The sequence below is a fragment of the Crassostrea angulata genome, chromosome 8 (assembly GCF_025612915.1).
Source record: "Crassostrea angulata isolate pt1a10 chromosome 8, ASM2561291v2, whole genome shotgun sequence".
NCBI classification, from domain to species: domain Eukaryota; kingdom Metazoa; phylum Mollusca; class Bivalvia; order Ostreida; family Ostreidae; genus Magallana; species Magallana angulata.
In genome coordinates, this window is record NC_069118.1 from 23681989 (window position 1) to 23699679 (window position 17691).

Here is a 17691-nt window from a genome sequence, read left to right on the forward strand (position 1 = left end):
CAGAATTGCTCCTTTCTCTTGCACACGTATATAACACAAGTTCAAGTATTATAATAAATATACATTTATTCAAAAAATTAACTTTATATACATAATAACTATCTATATAAAATACTAGACATACACGGCGTTTTAGTGGTTTTGAAATCGCGGGTATTTCGGTAATTCTATGTATACCGGGCGACTTACGACCAAATATGAATACTTATTTTTCAAAAACTAATACATGTACATGTAAATGTTTGAATTTAATGGCTGTAAAACATGATCACAGAAATCAAAATAAGGGTAATCAATGGTTTATTATGAAATTTGATACTCAAGGAGCATTCCATGAGACTGAAAATATTTACGACTTTATCGTAAGTTCTTTTGTAAAACGCAGCTGTTACGACTTACGGCCAAATTCAGTTTTGAATGCTTTCTTATTGGCTGTGAAATATAATAATTGTAATCAAAATACGTGTAGTTGTAAATAAATGGTTATATATATGGTTTTTTTTTCAAAGATCATTCCATGAGACTGAAAATATTTACGACTTTGTCGTAAGTTCTTTTGCAATTTTTTTTTTGTGTTTTTCCGCGCGCTTTCGGACTACTTTTACACAATCCATAAAAAAAAGATTTCCTATTCAAAGGGCGGTAAGCGCAACTTTTGGTTGACAACTTCCGACAGTCTCGGGATAGTACATTGTAGTGTACTTAAATTCAATCATGACATCGTATAGTTTCACTTTGGTTTATTAGATATTTCTTCTTAAGGTATGTATGCATTTCAAATGATTTAACACGTAAATCTGTAAAAGACGATTAATTGGGACACGATTTCCCCTCATTATTCGAAGTTATATACATGTAGCTTAACCGTAGTTTCACTTTACAATGTATGTTTAATTTACATGATTCGGGTTAAAGAAATGACGTGCTCTAGAATATTTATGAGTATAAAGCAACGAATAGAGCACATGTTTCGGTTGATTCACAGCATATATATACACACATTCTCTCTCTCTCTCTCTCTCTCTCTCTCTCTCTCTCTGAGAGTAACAAGCGTTGGCGGTCTTATGTATGATATTAAATTTATATATATATATTTGACAATTGAGAGTAAAACATTTTAAGGCAGTCTTAAGCTTATTGTCTATTTAGAATAATTCAAAAGATCTTCAACATGTTCAATGCACCATTCATTCGATATCTCTTCAAATATAATGAATTAACCTGTCAGAAAGCAAGAACAGTGTCTACTTAAATAATTGAATCACGGATATTTGATGAATTCTTTTGAAAAGAAATGTTTGCTTCATACATATTGAAAAATAATTCTGCACAATTTGTTTGAATAATGGAATTCTGGTAGTGTTATTAATATCAACTTCCAGTTCGTTCTTTACCTTAACTTAATTGCTTTCATGCAATCGCTACTGAACAATAGCAGAAGTATATATACATGGTAGGTATAAATTACTGTATATAGAATAAAATAGGGGGCTTAATTTCTAGCAGTAAGAATTAAGGCAGTTGCACTTTTATTGGTTCAGGTTGCATTAGTGTGTAAATCACACTCCAAACTGGATTCTTGGTTCATTTATGCTGACCCAAAGTGAACATAAATTTTTGGAGAACTGACTCTGTCTGAACCCACAAAGGGAACCTAAGGTCTCCTTTTGGAGTCCACTCTGGTGTGAGGTTGTGTTTTTGGTCAGTATCACATTTTCATGGCCTTGAAAACATTTTACTGTTTATATCCGTTTTTGAATCTGTACAAAACAACCAGAAAGTAATTTAACAGAGCAGCCAAAAAGTTGTCAGTTTGTCTTCTTTGATTTTACATCTGCATTTTAATCTCCTTCATTTTGCTGAACAGGCAAACAGTTGTCAGCCCATTGCTGCTTGAACTATATATGTAGATTGACCTATAAACAGTCTAAGATTCTGAGTTAACTTTTAAAAAATTGGGGGGGGGGGGGGGGAAGGCAAAACGTAATTGCATCATTGTTCAAAGTACTGTAAACATATTACATTTTGCTGTGTAATCATTTTTAAATTAGCTTTATTGGCAGAGAGCGACTTCTGCTACATGTAAATCAGGTACATGTACATTATAGTGCTAAATGCTGTATGTATAAGGAAAGGTGCAGACAGTAATATACTAACTCAGATCCTTGCTAACTTAATTGTTAAAAAACCAGTTTCTGCGAACTACCAAACATGACAAATTTATATTAAACAATGTCAGTACCCATTAAAAAATAATGTGTTTTCCAATGTACTCAGAGTAAGTCTTAAAGGGATCTGTTTGATTTTATACTTACTAAAATCTGTTTAACGAGCTATATACACTTTGTCTTTTCCCATTAAATCATGTCTTAATATCTACCGTCATAATTCCATTGACAACCATTATAATGTGTATATATATATATTTATTGACCAAATTTAATTGATAATTTTGTGTTAATTAAATATATAATTTGAACACCACTATGTGTTATCACAAAAGTACTGGTATGTATGGGAAAGGGCATTCTAAATTTTCAAACATTGTGCTGTTAATTAATCCTTTACTGTTCCCACCATCAAATAACAAAAATATGTTCACCCTTATCAATGCTGTAATCGTACTGTCAATGTTATATCTGCTTGTTTACACACAAATCCAGATTTATTTATATAATTTGATTGCATTGTGTTATGATGATTAAATCATTTCAGGATTTGATTCAAGAGCTTGTTATATTCATTAAGGGGGTTTGGCAGTCTTTTTTAATGCTGTATTTTTCTCCTTTGAAAGGAGAGCTCTAGCTATAGAAAAATGCCCTATCTAAAATGTAAAATATATGGACTTCTTCTTTACAAAAAAATGGTTAATAGCTAAGGATACCATACTGTAAAAGCGATTATTTATACTGGGGGAAAAATTTCACTATAGTTATGCGGTAAGCTTAAAACAGCGTAAAATACCCCTTGTATGGTAAACAAATCTAAACATTAGTGCAGTAAATCACACATTCGCGTATTTAAAACCCACGTGAATTGTTTGAACATGGTAAACCACCAGCGAAAATATTACCACTTTTACAGTATCTAAAAATTTATGGAAGATCCATTATGGTTAATTTGTTGACCTGTCCTTATAGCAGTGTGACAGTGGTGTGTATTAAACTATTTTAATAAGAGCTTGGACTTTGGGTAGTCATGTCAATCGGCGATGTGACGTAGACATGTCCATTTCATTGCTAACCACTTATGCAGTCATGGCTCTTTGAAATAAACAAGATATGGCTGGCGAAGAATAACGATCGTGTATATTTCGCTTGAAACCAGCATCATTTTAACTTGTTTTGACGCAAACATCCTACTGAAAGTCCAAGGCCTTTTTAAAATGGTTCTAATTAAAAGTGTTTTTATGATCTAGAGCATGCTACCTGTTTATTAAAAAATATATGCCATGGGTATGTAATGTGTGTCTGATCAGATACATGCAGCGTCATTTTGTAATAAAAGCTCGAAATGGACACAGTCAGATTAAAGCTCAAGGGTACACTGCAGTATGCATACTCAAATTGATTCATAGAAGTGTAATGGGTAGCTCCATCAAAATGATATGAGATTTACTCTGAAAACTGCTGGTATTGACGGCAGGGAATTTGAGATGTTCGTTTCTTGCACATTGCATGAATATGATCTTGAGAACATGATCTTTCGTTGTTGCAGTTGTCATTTTTGGAATACTTGTGGATGCATTGTGCAGTGTTTTCTCATGATTCAATATTTTTTTCTGGACTTCTGTACCTAGTTTAGATGCAAGAAATAAACCTATATGAAATACTATCAGGATTTGCTTTAGAGTTATCTGCATTAAAGTCATAACCTGCAGAATTTAGATACATATATGTAATTAATATGTCACTCATGGCTGTTTTGTCAAAATTTAAAGAATTATTAAAAGACAGGTGTCTTGTTTATCCAACATTGCCACCTGTTGAAAACTTTGCTAATTAAACAATAGTATATAATACACTGATTATCTTATTCAATGGATGCTGTGTTTTGCCAGGCAGGAAGCTTCAATGAGAATATGAATTCTAATATTGACCTTTGTTCAGTTTTGTCTAGTTGTCAATGCAAATGGAATCAAATATCATGAAGCTATTTTTGTTCTTGTCATATCTTCCTGTCAATGGATATTTATTTTTTTTTTTGTCATATATGAATGCAGTGAGTTAGTAGCTGCACAGATGCCTGAACAAACCGGTAGATAACATTTGAAAAAAAATTGAGCAGCAGTAAAAAAAAATATGTTTTAAATTCTTTGCTAATTGCTTCCTAATTGCTTGCAAATATGTCGAGATAATTTTTTTTCTATGATGGGTATATTTATACATGTATATAAATTAATAATTAGTTTTTTAAGTGTAAGCCTACTATACAGTATTTGGGAAATGCGTATTAAACTCAATTGGTATAGACATGTATAATTAAAATTTACAGTCAGTATAATGCTAGTATACTTGTAAACGTACATATTTCAGAGCTATTGTAAGTGTAGTTGATTTTCCAAATTTCTCAACTTTATAAATTGTTTTTGGATGAGCTAGTAATTGATATGTTGCAATATATTTTGCCGCTGTATTAAATGCATATATTGATATGTGCAGAAATTAGATAAATAATTTGGCAAAAATAGATTGTGATTTCAGTTAATTGTGTCAAGGGGAGACTATTTAGACCAAAAAATGATAAATCTACAGATGGTCTTGCATTTATAATCTTGAGTCAATTTAAATCACTGTATTTATTTAAAAAAAAACAAACAAAAAAACACCCACTACAACTGCAATTATTTAAATTTAAAACTTCTAATTGTTCCTTGATCATTGCGTACATTCCAAACCAGCAAACATTTGACACCCCACACTACAAGAATTATGGGAATATATGAAGTTCCACAGTAAATTCTCGCATTTAATGTCAGTCTCACTTTTATATTCTTTTTGTAAAAGTGAGCTAGACTTCAGTTCGAAAATTGAGCCCATATCTTATGGTACATGTATATATGCATGGGGACCATGCCACTTTAATATTTGAATGTTCTACAAGGAGATCAGGGAAAATTAGTCATGAAAAAATGTTCATATTTTTAAAGACTAGTATACATCAATTTTTACCTTCTCCTAATTAAGTTTTCAGCGCTTTTTGAAAATATTTGCTTTTCACATCATTTTCAGCACTGTAAAATTTTATGTAATGAGGAACCCAGCTTTTAATGGTTTTTACCTATAGACCAGTCCTGCATAAATCAAATATATGTATAAGTTTTGTCATAAAATTATAAGTCTTGTCAATGGAGGAAGGTTATCAAGGAAATCATTTGATGATTTTTTTGTTTACACGGAGTAAAGACAAGTAAAAAATTGATATCCTTTTTACGTATCATGAGGCAGTAAATGGAATATTTATTACTATAGTGAGTTCAGTAATGGCCAATACGAACTGCATGTATAGAACTGTGATTATTTCCTTATGAAAAGAGTGTTATTTTGATTTTCTTTGTATTGCATTCAGAGAATGATCTTTATTGTTCATGTACATCTATTAAATGGATTGTGTTCTTCTCTCACAATATTTCGTCTAATTTTTCCGTCTGTTTTGTTTGGCATGAACCTTGATCACTTGGTTAACTTTGCAAGTTGATGCCATTCATGATGATGAACACAATTGGATAAATTTCTATAATGGCAGAGCATGCATTTGGTATTGCATTGATACTGAAACTTTGTACAAGGAAACGTATTCGTTTAAATCAAGCCAGCATATTTCTTGAATGACATTGGAAGTCTTGTGGAATAATGAAAAAGGAGAGATTTAAGATGGAGCTGTGCAAAATAATGAAAATTGGGAAATCAATCAGTATTCAGTACTGAAATGTTCAGGATATAGTAAATTTAATGGATAAAAAAAAGTGTTGGTTTGACAACTTCTTATTAGAGCAGGCCAGGGGTAAGTAGAAATTATACACTTAGCACCCGGTCTGAAGAAAATCAAGGTCAAATTTTTTCAGTTTTCAGACCGGAAGCTTAACAGACCTGCAGTTAAAATATACTACGTTTACTAGGCGTATATATATCTATATATTAACAGTGTAGCGTTATTATGATAAAAAATGCAAGTGCTAACATAAAATTGCTTTATCAATTTTTTTAACACCATTTGCAAGTTTCATGGATTTCACCAGAGTTTATAAATGGTCATTGAAATTTAAAATTTGTTGGAGTAGATAAGCATTCAAATTAAACTGGTTTGTTACATTCTGCTTACTTTAGTAGTTGAAGCATTAATTGCAATTAAATATCCACAAATATCTTTACATATCATAGGAGGTCTCTTGTTTTAACTATATTAAATCTTAATTACCGGTAATACACACTTTTTGATAAAGACATTCATACATATGGTGTAATTCTTTCAAATGCATATCATATACAATTTATGGCATTGCTTTTTTATGAATATAACTTTCAAAATTAACCTTCCTTATGTTTGCAAGCACTGTAAATATGTTTATAGCTGTGATGGAATTACAAAAACATGCCATTTGAAAAAAAATACACATTTCCATTATGTAACTCAATCCTTACTTTAAATTAAGTCAATGGAATGTTTTCCAACCATATTGATACACATGTATTATACAACCCCGATATATGTATGATATTCGGAACTTCTGAAAAGTTACTCAGAAGTGAGTTATGATCTCTGCATGTGTGAATGTATGCATACATGTACATGACTAAGACTTCTGTGAAAACAGCTATAAATGTCAGCTATAGTTGTCATTGTGTTCATATGAATGAGAATAATTTAATATTTACGCTAAACCTTTCTATCCCACTTATTTCAATAAGAAACCCAATCCTTAGTGGAATTTTTCTACAGGTGAATTGGACCAATTAAATTCAAGTTATCCTAGTATGCAATTTGATGCAGGTATCTTAATTACCAATCCCATCAAAGAGATGATACATGATGCATATTCCATGCGATTATAAATTGCTTTATTCTTTAGAAAAAGTCACCTGCTAGACACTTCATTTGTGTTATGAGTTCTATTTAACTATATTTTTGTCACCGAGTTTTAAAGGTATACACTGATCTGTTGGGATGATCTTGCAAAAATGAAAGATTTGAGTTCTTTTGTTATGGAAATTATCCAGACATACGTAAAATTTATCTCAGCCAATCTAAAAGCAGCTGGGTCAACGTAGCTTACAGAGCTACTGCGTAAACAAGCTCCTTCAGACTTCCTGGTTCTAAAGAATAATATATATATACAATGTATCTCAGAAATTTTTCTACCGCTCATTATATGTTTTACAAATAGCTACTTGCATTAAGATAGTTTAAAAGATTATTGTATCGAATGTAAAATGATATTTTTTTTTATGCAAAATAATATGGAAATTAATGTCAAAAGATGAATTCAAATTCAATATGTTCTGCAAATTGAATACCGATGGAGTTTTAAAATGATCTTTTTTATCCCGCTATCTATCCTTCTCTCCATCAATTCATCATTCTCATACCACCACCTGCATAGCCTTCTCTTCTTCCCTTCCTCCATTCATCCTTTCCATCCATCCTTTAATTCCTCCCCCCCCCCCCCCCCCCCTCCATTTGTAATTATGTTCTTCAGTTTTTGATCATTTGCTATCTACAGAGTTATAATTAATATTACATAATATTTATATATATATATATACCGGTATATGTGTGTGTGAATGTAAGTTCATATTATGATAAGATAAATGGCTGTGATTTCTATTCATCCTTTGTCAGCTAGGTACATGAAATTCAGATAAATTCCCCATGTCAATCTAGATCTGATCATGAGTCTTATTTAAATAGTACAAAGTGCAATATTTCTTTAATCATTAATAATTGTTCCCGCAAGCTAGAGTAAACATCCAATTTGAAATAACGCAGGATTTAAATAGCTGTTTAATCTGATTTATCAATACCTGATCATGTACAACTTGGAAAACGTTCAGACTATCAAATATATTTTATTTAAAAAAATCCTTATTGTCTTGAATCAAATGATGTTTGATCCTCGTGATAGCAATCAACTGATTATTGTACACATATATTATGCATATGTATAAATGTCACATAAGAGTGAATGTTTTCCTTATTTTGCTTGCAGTGTTAAAGATATAGTGTGAATTTTGTATTCTATATGCAATATTTACCCTGCTTTTTTGACAAGAATGCCTTAAATGTATTATAGGATATGAAAGTCGTTTTTGGGATGATCACCTTACGTCTGTCATTTTAATAACAGTATTAATGCCTCAGTGCACACTCATAAAACCCACATATTAAATATCCAGTTTGGGTTTCCCGGTTTGGATATTTTTAGCACAAATATGTTATGGTATTCTGCCTTCGCGCAATATCCTTGACTGTCAACAAGTCTCAATCAAGGGGTTCTAGTATGCAGTGTTGGTGTGTAAAGATCTGTGTGCATGCATTTGTGGTACTCTCAGTGATATAGGGAAAATGTTATTATTATCCAAAGAAAAAACAACAATAAAGTAAGTTAAATATCAAGTAAGAATGGTTTATGATTGAACAAGTAAAAAAAAAAAAAAAATTACGGTTCAATTTTTACGCAGTCTTTTTGCCATTTAAAAAAAAGTTAGGTCATGGAATTTTTTGTTCGAGCTGGGAATCTTTGCAAGATCCAGGATGTAACAGTTTTAATGAACCATTTTATTATTATAAATGTTGTGACTTGAGGAATTCCCATTATTCATAAGATGTACCCAGTCACATTGAATAAGTACTTTAATCTCAAAGAAAAATTAGGTTAACCCTCTAAAACATGACAGTCATTTTAATTTCCTCAATTTTGCAAATGTATTTAAGTGATAATTTTTGTGTGGTGTGACCCGCTTTTTTTGTGACAATGTAGTGAAATTTTATTTTAGATTCAAGAAATGTAAGGATTTAAAAAGGGTTTTAACATCTCTGAATTCTAAAAATTTTAAAAGGGCATGGGTTAAAAAAAGAAGAAATTAACATTCTTTTAAATCTTTTATTTTATAGTAGATTTTTGTTTGGAAACAGGTCTATTTATGAATAATATTCAATATATTGAACAGTCAGCAGTCCATAAAAAAAACAACAAAAAACCAGTTCAATGGTTGGAAGGTTTAGAATGTCTGCTGAGAGTATTAATTATCAGTGCATAACTTAATTCAATGCAGCCTTAGATTTCAATGCACTGGTGAAAGCTGATCCAATTTTTTGATATGAACATGATGATTGAATGAACAATCTCTAAGTAAGAATTGTCCATTGCTGCTTAGATGGATTGATGAGTTATCATCATATATAAATCATATAGATGATAAAACAACTGATTTATACATGAACTAGTGCTCCAGTTAACACAGAATTATGTTCTTGCATGTACTCTAATATAAAGAGACTCAGTGATTTACATGATTATAAGTCCATGTGTTTGCATTTCATGAAGAAAAGAGATTGATTATTGCATTATTCAAATGAATAATAATTTCTCAAACATTGCGCTGCAATTTTAGGGTTTTCACCTTTCTTTTTCTTCTTTTTTTTTCATTGACAAATTCATGCTCTACAATCAGATAGATGGATATGAGAAATGAATGAACCCTATGAATTTTAATATCAGCAGGTAGGTCAAAAGTCAAATTGACAGTCATTGACCTATATACATGTATAATTGCTAAATGACCTTGGATTTTTTGTGGGAAAGGTCATTTAAAGCTCACCATCAGCCAGTTATTTTGTTGTAATAGCATGCTGGTCACCTGCGTTTTTAAAACATGACAGAATGCTATTGCCTTAGTTGACCTAGTTAGTAATGTGTTAAAGACTTTTAAAATGTAACTTGCTCATAGCAAACAAATTGCATATAAATACATGTATAACAAATTTCTAAAATTGAGGGAAAATATTGACTCTTACATGAAGATGAATTACCCAAATAAAATGATTACTTTGGATTTACAGTAATGATTAAACGTATATGATTTTTTTGTCATTCTAATTCAGTGTTTGAATCTTGTCAGGCCAATGGTGCAGCATGATCCAGTGAAACGTTTCCAGGATGCCGAAACACAGAGCTCCAGCTCCCCCTGGTGACCAGATTCCTGACACCCAAGCCCCACCCCCTCCCCTGCCACTCAACTCTAGACACAGCTCATCGTCACAAAGCCTCCGTTCTAACACCAGCTCAACATCAGAAATGGGACATAACTCTTTTGATCGTCGACAGGATCCCAAAAGACTCCCGTATTTCTTTTCCAATTTCACGAGTCAAGAGGAGGTATTTATTTAGTTTTATGGTACATGATGTAATTGCATGATAAGGATTTGACTTATATTAATGTTTTGTTGAAATATGCTTTATCATGAAACTTGGAAGTGAATTTCTCTTGTACAGATATATAATGCTAGGACTATTATATATAATACTATATTAAGACTCATTTGGTAATACATGAATTTGATCTCAAATTTTTATGCAATCTAGTTCTGTGTGAAACAAAACATTGATCTAGGGCAAAGCATCTAATTTTTTATGTTTTATCAAAGATGTGTTTATTTCAAGGTGTGCCAGTTTTTGTGCCATCACTCCAAAAAGAAGCCAGGATTCTTTTTGCTAAGGCCGAGTTTTAGCAACAGGAGTTCTTTCTCGGTGTCTGTTGTGTAAGAGTTTTAACTGTGTTTTCTCTCTCTTTCCCTTTCTCTCATTTCGATAATTATTCATCCATCCAACACTAAATTCAACTCAGTTACCATTATTATTTGTTCAATGTACATCTAATCACAGTACCGATATATAAGAGACTTTTTTTAAACATGACTTTAAATGCATGTATGGCCAGTAATTAAGAATGATGAACTTTTTTCTTTAATACTACCATACTGAAAAAGCAAAAAGATCAGTGTAAGTTGTATGTTTCAATTAGTCTAGAGTTTTAAGATGGATTGATTGTAATTTGTGATTGTGATTTCAGAGTCCCTGATAAAACAGTGCGTCACACAAACATTAAGACGGACGTTTTCGAAGGCTCCAAGAGGTATTTCCTGGTGCCCGAGGTCAAGTTCCCTTCAGTCCAGCACCTTGTATCTTACTATGGTGAAAACGAGGTGAAAAATCTTCAGAAAGTGAACAATGTGCGCTTTTTGTATCCACTCAAGAGTCGAAGGGAGAGTCGGACTGAAAGTTTCGAAGATTCAGGGAGTTCCACAAGTGGAAATAGCCACTATCAGTTGACCAGTGATGTGGCCATGTCATTAGAAAATCCTCCGGCTCTTCCCACGAGACCTAGGGATCTACCCCGACTGTCTTCCCAGAACTCTCTTGGTTTATCGCCAAGCCCAAGCACCGCCAGCATCGGAAGTCCAGGGGAGGTGTTCCAAAATGGCAGCTTCCATGGCAGTTCGCTGTCCATTGAAAGCGGGAGGAGTGGGGGCAGAGACATCAGGGTAGGGGGTCAAAACGGTTCCGTTTCTTCAATCGATTTACGTCCGCCGGCCATGTTGCCGATTGTGCATTTGACTAAAGATGGCAATCCTTACTACTCGAGCCCGAGGAATGTTGACGAAGACATCACAGACAGGTTGAAGGAGGTTCTGAGACAAAGTGAAGTGTGTGATTGTGGCATTCCTAGAGACAAGGCAGATCTGCCGTTAGGATGGACAGTGCATAGGAGCAAAGACCCATCATCCTTCGGGAAAATTTTCTTCCAGAGTAACAAGGGGGTGACATCCTGGAGACTTCCACAAGAAGTGGAAAGTAAACTCAACTACGATCAACACCAGAACCTTAAAGAGTTGAGGAATGAGCGAATAGTGCCAGTACCGAGTAAGAGGCGAGATATCATCAGTGAAACGAAGTTTTAGAAGTGTCTTAAACATTTGAATGACATGGATCTTTAAATTCTAAAGGTTGATGGAATAATGTGCCCCAGCATATATGTGATAAAACACTATGGACTCAAGCAACATGTATGTGTCATGCAAAAGTGGCGGGATTTTTAAAGAGTGAAAATAAAGAATGAAGATTATATTGAATGGAGAAAATATTTCAGTGTTGTGATTATGTGCAAAGACACCTTTCTTGGCACCTCATATACCAAGAATAAAAACCAGAAAATAGCAAAAATCATGTGTACACATTAGTTTTGTGTTTTGATTGAGGACATATTTATTTATTTGGTGATGCGTTTTCCAGGAACGGAAACCAGAATTAAAAAAAACCAAAACAAAACTTGTGTACACAACTGTGTTGTGAATCCACAGAGGAACCTCGTGAAATTGAACACAAAAAATGGCATTGGCCTAAATGTCTTCTTCCTTGTTGGAACTATATGTAAACATCAGAACACATAGCAGTTTCATCATGGTTGGCAATTATTGAAATTTAAAAAAAAAAAAAGGAAGTTGAGTTCAAGTGGCTGCCAACCTGTTCTGTCTGTGACACTAGTTTCACAGGAAGTTATTCAACAATTGATTGTGTTGTTTCATATAAAGGCCTGTTATGTACATATAATAAGTTTAAGTATCAATGTGTACTAAGTCCCATGATAGTGTCAGTTTGCTCAGAAAAAAATTGCATGTATATTTTTTGTACCTCTCAATAGATATACTAGTACTTGGTATGCAGTTTTCAAATGTACATGCATGTTTAAGTGTGTGTGGGTTTTTTTTTATCATTATGAGGTAGCCAGTGAATTAATTTCTTTTAAACTTGAAGTTCTATTTACTTTTACATGTAGCATCATATGTTTTTATGGATGTGACACATATACATTTATTAAACCAATCTAGACCAAAAACATAACCTGCAAATCAATATTTTATGAATAAGGCAATAAATGTCTTGATTATTTGTTTCAATATTTGAAACATTTTGTATTTTGACTAATATCCTACACATTATTTGCATACACCTGGAAAAATAATTTTTTGATAAATAGTCACATATGCATACATTTAAGTATAACATTTTGAGGAAAGCATGCAGCATTTGTTATAAAATTGCCTTCAACACTACAGCAGCAAAAAATGAGTGAGGTTGGTGGGATTGAATGATTGAGGTAGATAAGAGGGTTTTAGAAGAATATATGGTATGCTCCCTTGATCTAATGACAACCTTTTCATCTACCTATATTACATGTATATTATTTACACCACCATGTGTAAACAAATTCTCAGTTTTATCTTTTGCTCTCAACTTTAATTAGCTTTCTTTTTTATATCAACATTTATCTCAGATAAAAATTTGTTATTTGCCTCTTAAGGTCAAGTTCAAAAGCTGGTGAAGTTCAAGGTCATTCAATAAGTTAGAGGTCATATTGGTTGTAATGCTTTGACAGGTCAGTTCTCCTTTTGGTCCAGCTCAGATGTAAATTTTTTTCGAAGACATACTGTACTAGCTGCATGGAATTTCTCATTTCAAGGTCAAATTAAGACTTTGATTGTTTACATTGCCTACAAATAATTTGCTACTTCATTATTTATTCTCAAACCTAAGGTTGGTAAAAAAGTGTACATAGTTGTTATAAATGATTATTTACTCATCAAACTAACATTTTTATTTATTTTTTACACTGATATATATAATTTACAAAAAACACTCTTAATTGTTCAAACATATTTAATCTAGCTGTTAAAAACTATTGTTTACATTAAACATTCCCAGTAAGCAAGGACGTAGGTTTTTAGAAAGTTATATTTCTAAAACATTTATTTGTTAAAGAAAATAAAAGAAATCTAAGTGTTATGGTTGTGAATAATTTATTTTTTTCTGTATGTATTGCAATGCAACTACACTATGAATCAGTGTAAATCAAGTTAAGGATTGAAAATACATGTAATCTGTTGTATATGACATTGCTTTCTTTGAACTTTCATACTAAACCACAATAATAAGGCACTGATCAAGCAGAAGGGAATATAATTTTGTCTGACGTAAGCTTGTTCAATGCACACTTGAATGGGTTTGTTTAAACATTGGGGAAGTCAATAAATGCTTAATGGAGAGAACGGGTTTTTTTGGTTTTTGAACAAACATTTAGTACGCATGTACATGTACTCTGAAAAAAATACCTACTCAGTCTATAAATATAAAAATCTAACTAAAGAGGAATAAATTTGAAATACACATACAACAATTAAGGTACCTTTGTCTATCTGTCATAGATCAAGATAACTTGCACTGATGATTTGCTTTCATATCTTGACAGAATTATCAAGTTGTGTCAGAATTTCACCTGTAAACCAAGGCAATCTGAAAATGTTTAGATCTCGATTGTAATTAAAATTCCTATTAGAAAACTAAAATTAAAAGAATGTCAATAACTCATCCATTTTGCCCCACTTAATTTGACCCTTAATTAGGACCTAATGGCATGGAAAAGTTTAGAACTATGGTTTTCTCTTAAAGAAAAATACTGAAAGTGTTTATGAATTGAAGTTTTAAACTGTCTTTTACACTCCTTTTTTTCATTGCCTAAAGTGTGCATATCAACTTGTTTAATTCTTATTCATTCCGTGTACATGTACAGAAAAACTGCCATTATTGGCTGCATCCCAAGTTTTTAAACTGGTTTGAATTCGAAACGTGACCTAAAAAGCTCATTTAAATGAATTTTATTTATGTGAATGATTTATTTATAGCTCGGTGATTCAATACGATTCTATTAAATGTATTTATTTTGTATGTACATTGCAATGTTATATTGTGGATGTGCCCTGCTGAAAGTGCTGTATAGGAAATACATGTATTTGTTATACAAGGAAAAATGTCCCTAATCCGACACTAGTTTCATTTGTCATACATACTAATCAATCATTCTCATGCAATAGTCTTGAGTTTCCTTCGATTTTTTAGTTATCAATGGGAATTGTTTGAAGAACATATTAAGTACCAATTCAAAACAATCATTTTCTTGATCATTATACATTGGTATTTACAAGGCAGACTCATTTTTCATGTGCATTTTGATTTGATTTAGACTGATATTCTGACAACAGCTATAATTATTAATTAGTCTAATCTTGAGTCTGGTTTTAATGCTATTTCTGTCTTCTTTCCTGTCATTTACTAAGGTCTATGCACTGTACCCACACTATTTCAGATCATGCATTTTCAAGAAATCTTCTTTTTAACTCTGTTTAGTAAGTTGCATTATTTATTACATGTAGCACTTAGAACTTTATCTGTTATTGCTCCGAGTAACTCGTGTGTCTCAAGTATTACCGTACTTTTTGTCTGCAATGCACCTTTGCTCAAGTTCAAGTACTTGTAGTACTATGCTTTGATAATCCAATCATTCCAATGGTTATAAATAGCTATAGTTTTCTACTATTATCATCCAATGCCAGCACAATTGTTCAATCTTGAAATTCGAAAAAAAAGTGTTGAATCGGTTCATTTATTCTGTTGCTAAAATGCTGTATTGTTTATATACTGTTTTATTTTTCATTAAAAAAGGAAGGATTTTTGAGAAATTTTTGCATTTTTTTTTTTATCATAATGTATATTTAAATCGCTGTTTAGCTGAAAGACCTGGTATTTTACCTTTCATTCCAGTCTCAAGAGGACTCGTGTCCTTATGAAGCTTATATCGTACAGAATAAAGTAATTGATGACACGGTAGAAATTTCCTCTTCAAATTGTATAGATACAAAGTCTGTCTTGCTATTGTAAATTCCAGTATCATAGGAGACACACTTCTATGATTTTTTTTTTACCTTTTTGCAAGAAAGAATCATCAAGGTGACAAAGATAAATTTCCTAAGGTTCCACTATTTTGCATCGTTTTAATGAGGCGTTAGGTTGCACGATTTCTCACTTCGCTTTGATTGCAGTTTTAGATAACATTCTTGGACTATAGAAAAAGCATCATGCAAGACATAATGTTTTTGAAAGTATTTTTTTAAAACCTAAACCTGCGCATCAATGTGGTTTTTTAGGTAGTGAAATGAGTATTGGCTTTTGTTGAACGAGATCCTTATGTATTTGATGTCAAAAGGGAAAGGGGATGGCCCAAACTATTCCATCGATAACGATCCTTATTAATGTTAGAAGAAGCACTGCATCTATTATTTATAGACACAGTGATATTTATGAAGCAGAATGCATCGCGGGCCGGGGATCATTAAAGAAACCCTCGATAATGGTTGAATAGCAAGATTACCGGTATTTGAAATGGATTCTAAATTCTTTAAATGCCTCACCTCTTTTTGGAAAAAAAATCGAGCGGATTTATAGCTTATAAATAGATTTCAGATCTAATCATCTTGTTATTGTGATGACTTTTGCTTTTTAAATTCAAGATTCCTGAACTTCATTTGCATTTTGGGCACGTAGAAAGGGTGTGATAAGTGAATTTTGGGGGTGTTTTCTAGTGGGAAGGGGTGGAGATTGTACAAGCATAAAGATACCCAAAAACAAAAAACAAAATTGGGGGGGGGGGGGGGGGGGTCGGGGTGATGAGTTTCTGTGTAAGGAAAATAAATTCTGGTACACAGGAAATGAAGGTTTCGTTGAAATTTACTGGAGAAATACTCATGCGCCGATATCATGTTTAGTTATTTATTTTCTGTTTTATTGCGATAGCTTTTGTATTGATATTTCACATAACTCAGGTTCAAAGCTTTCAATTAAATATAAAAACTTAAGTAATTTACTTTATATGTTGCTTTCATTATTATAATATATGATATTTTTTTTTCCACAAGTGAGCTTCAAACTTTCAAAACTAGTACATGTATGTATTGTACACATTACTAATTTATTTACTAAGATGAGTACCTACAGTTCACTGATCAAAGCTTTAAGAAGAAGAACTATTAAGTTGTTAAAACTTGTTTCAGATCCTTTTGTGTAATCAATAAAATATGTTCATAACAAAAACTGATGAAAAGGAATCACGAGGAAAGTTTTAAACAAGAAAACACTTTTTGCGCCGTTACAAATTTTAAGTTTCATCGTCCCGCTTAAAATCCTTTGAACTTTTGTCAGACGTTTTTAAGATGTCTGATAAGAATTTGTTAAATTAAATGTAAAAACAGGAAGGAAATGGGCTTATAATTACATTAGTAAGGAAATTTTAGAGAAGCTCAACGCAATTTACTGTATATCAAAGAGAGACAACTGTTGATTTATTTTTACCTATTGAGAGAATATTTGAAATTTTTGTTACATGAATTTAATTAGAAAGTGAGAATCATTAACATTTATGATACCTGCTAAGTGGTTTAACGAATTTGTTTTGTATTTTTTTTCTATGAATATCTAATATCATTGTTTAAAAACATGTACCTGACCATTTTTACGAGTTTTATCATTTTCTTGCATATATTTTTATGTACATGTATACACATACATTATATGTTCATATGTATGCTTGTTGTTGAATCCTACGCAAGCTTATTTTTTATATTATATATGATTATTCTTGATAACCATGCACAATCATTTTAATGACTCCCCTTTGTTAATTTGTTATGAATATTATTTTTGTATGAAAATAAATGTTGCTTAAAAATTTAGTTTTTCCGAACTGCTTGACTGGATTATTTGATTTAGATCTAGACTCAACCTTCTCACTGTACACGTTTGGGAGT

The 17691-nt window shown here is 32.1% G+C and overlaps 1 protein-coding gene across 4 annotated transcripts; it reads left to right on the forward strand.

The window, feature by feature from the left end:
* Positions 1-642: 642 nt before the first annotated feature.
* LOC128158242 (uncharacterized) lies at positions 643-16015 on the forward strand. 4 transcript variants are annotated; one of them, XM_052820998.1, is made up of 4 exons: positions 643-762; positions 10119-10375; positions 10661-10758; positions 11070-16015. In XM_052820998.1, exons 2-4 carry the CDS (start codon positions 10157-10159, stop codon positions 11956-11958), a joined length of 1206 nt encoding a protein of 401 aa, XP_052676958.1. In that variant the 5' UTR covers positions 643-762; positions 10119-10156; the 3' UTR covers positions 11959-16015. The 4 variants fall into 4 exon arrangements, with proteins under 4 accessions (XP_052676958.1, XP_052676960.1, XP_052676957.1 ...); XM_052821000.1 differs by lacking the exon at positions 643-762 and adding an exon at positions 5543-6003; XM_052820997.1 differs by lacking the exon at positions 643-762 and adding an exon at positions 8385-8597.
* Positions 16016-17691: the final 1676 nt, after the last annotated feature.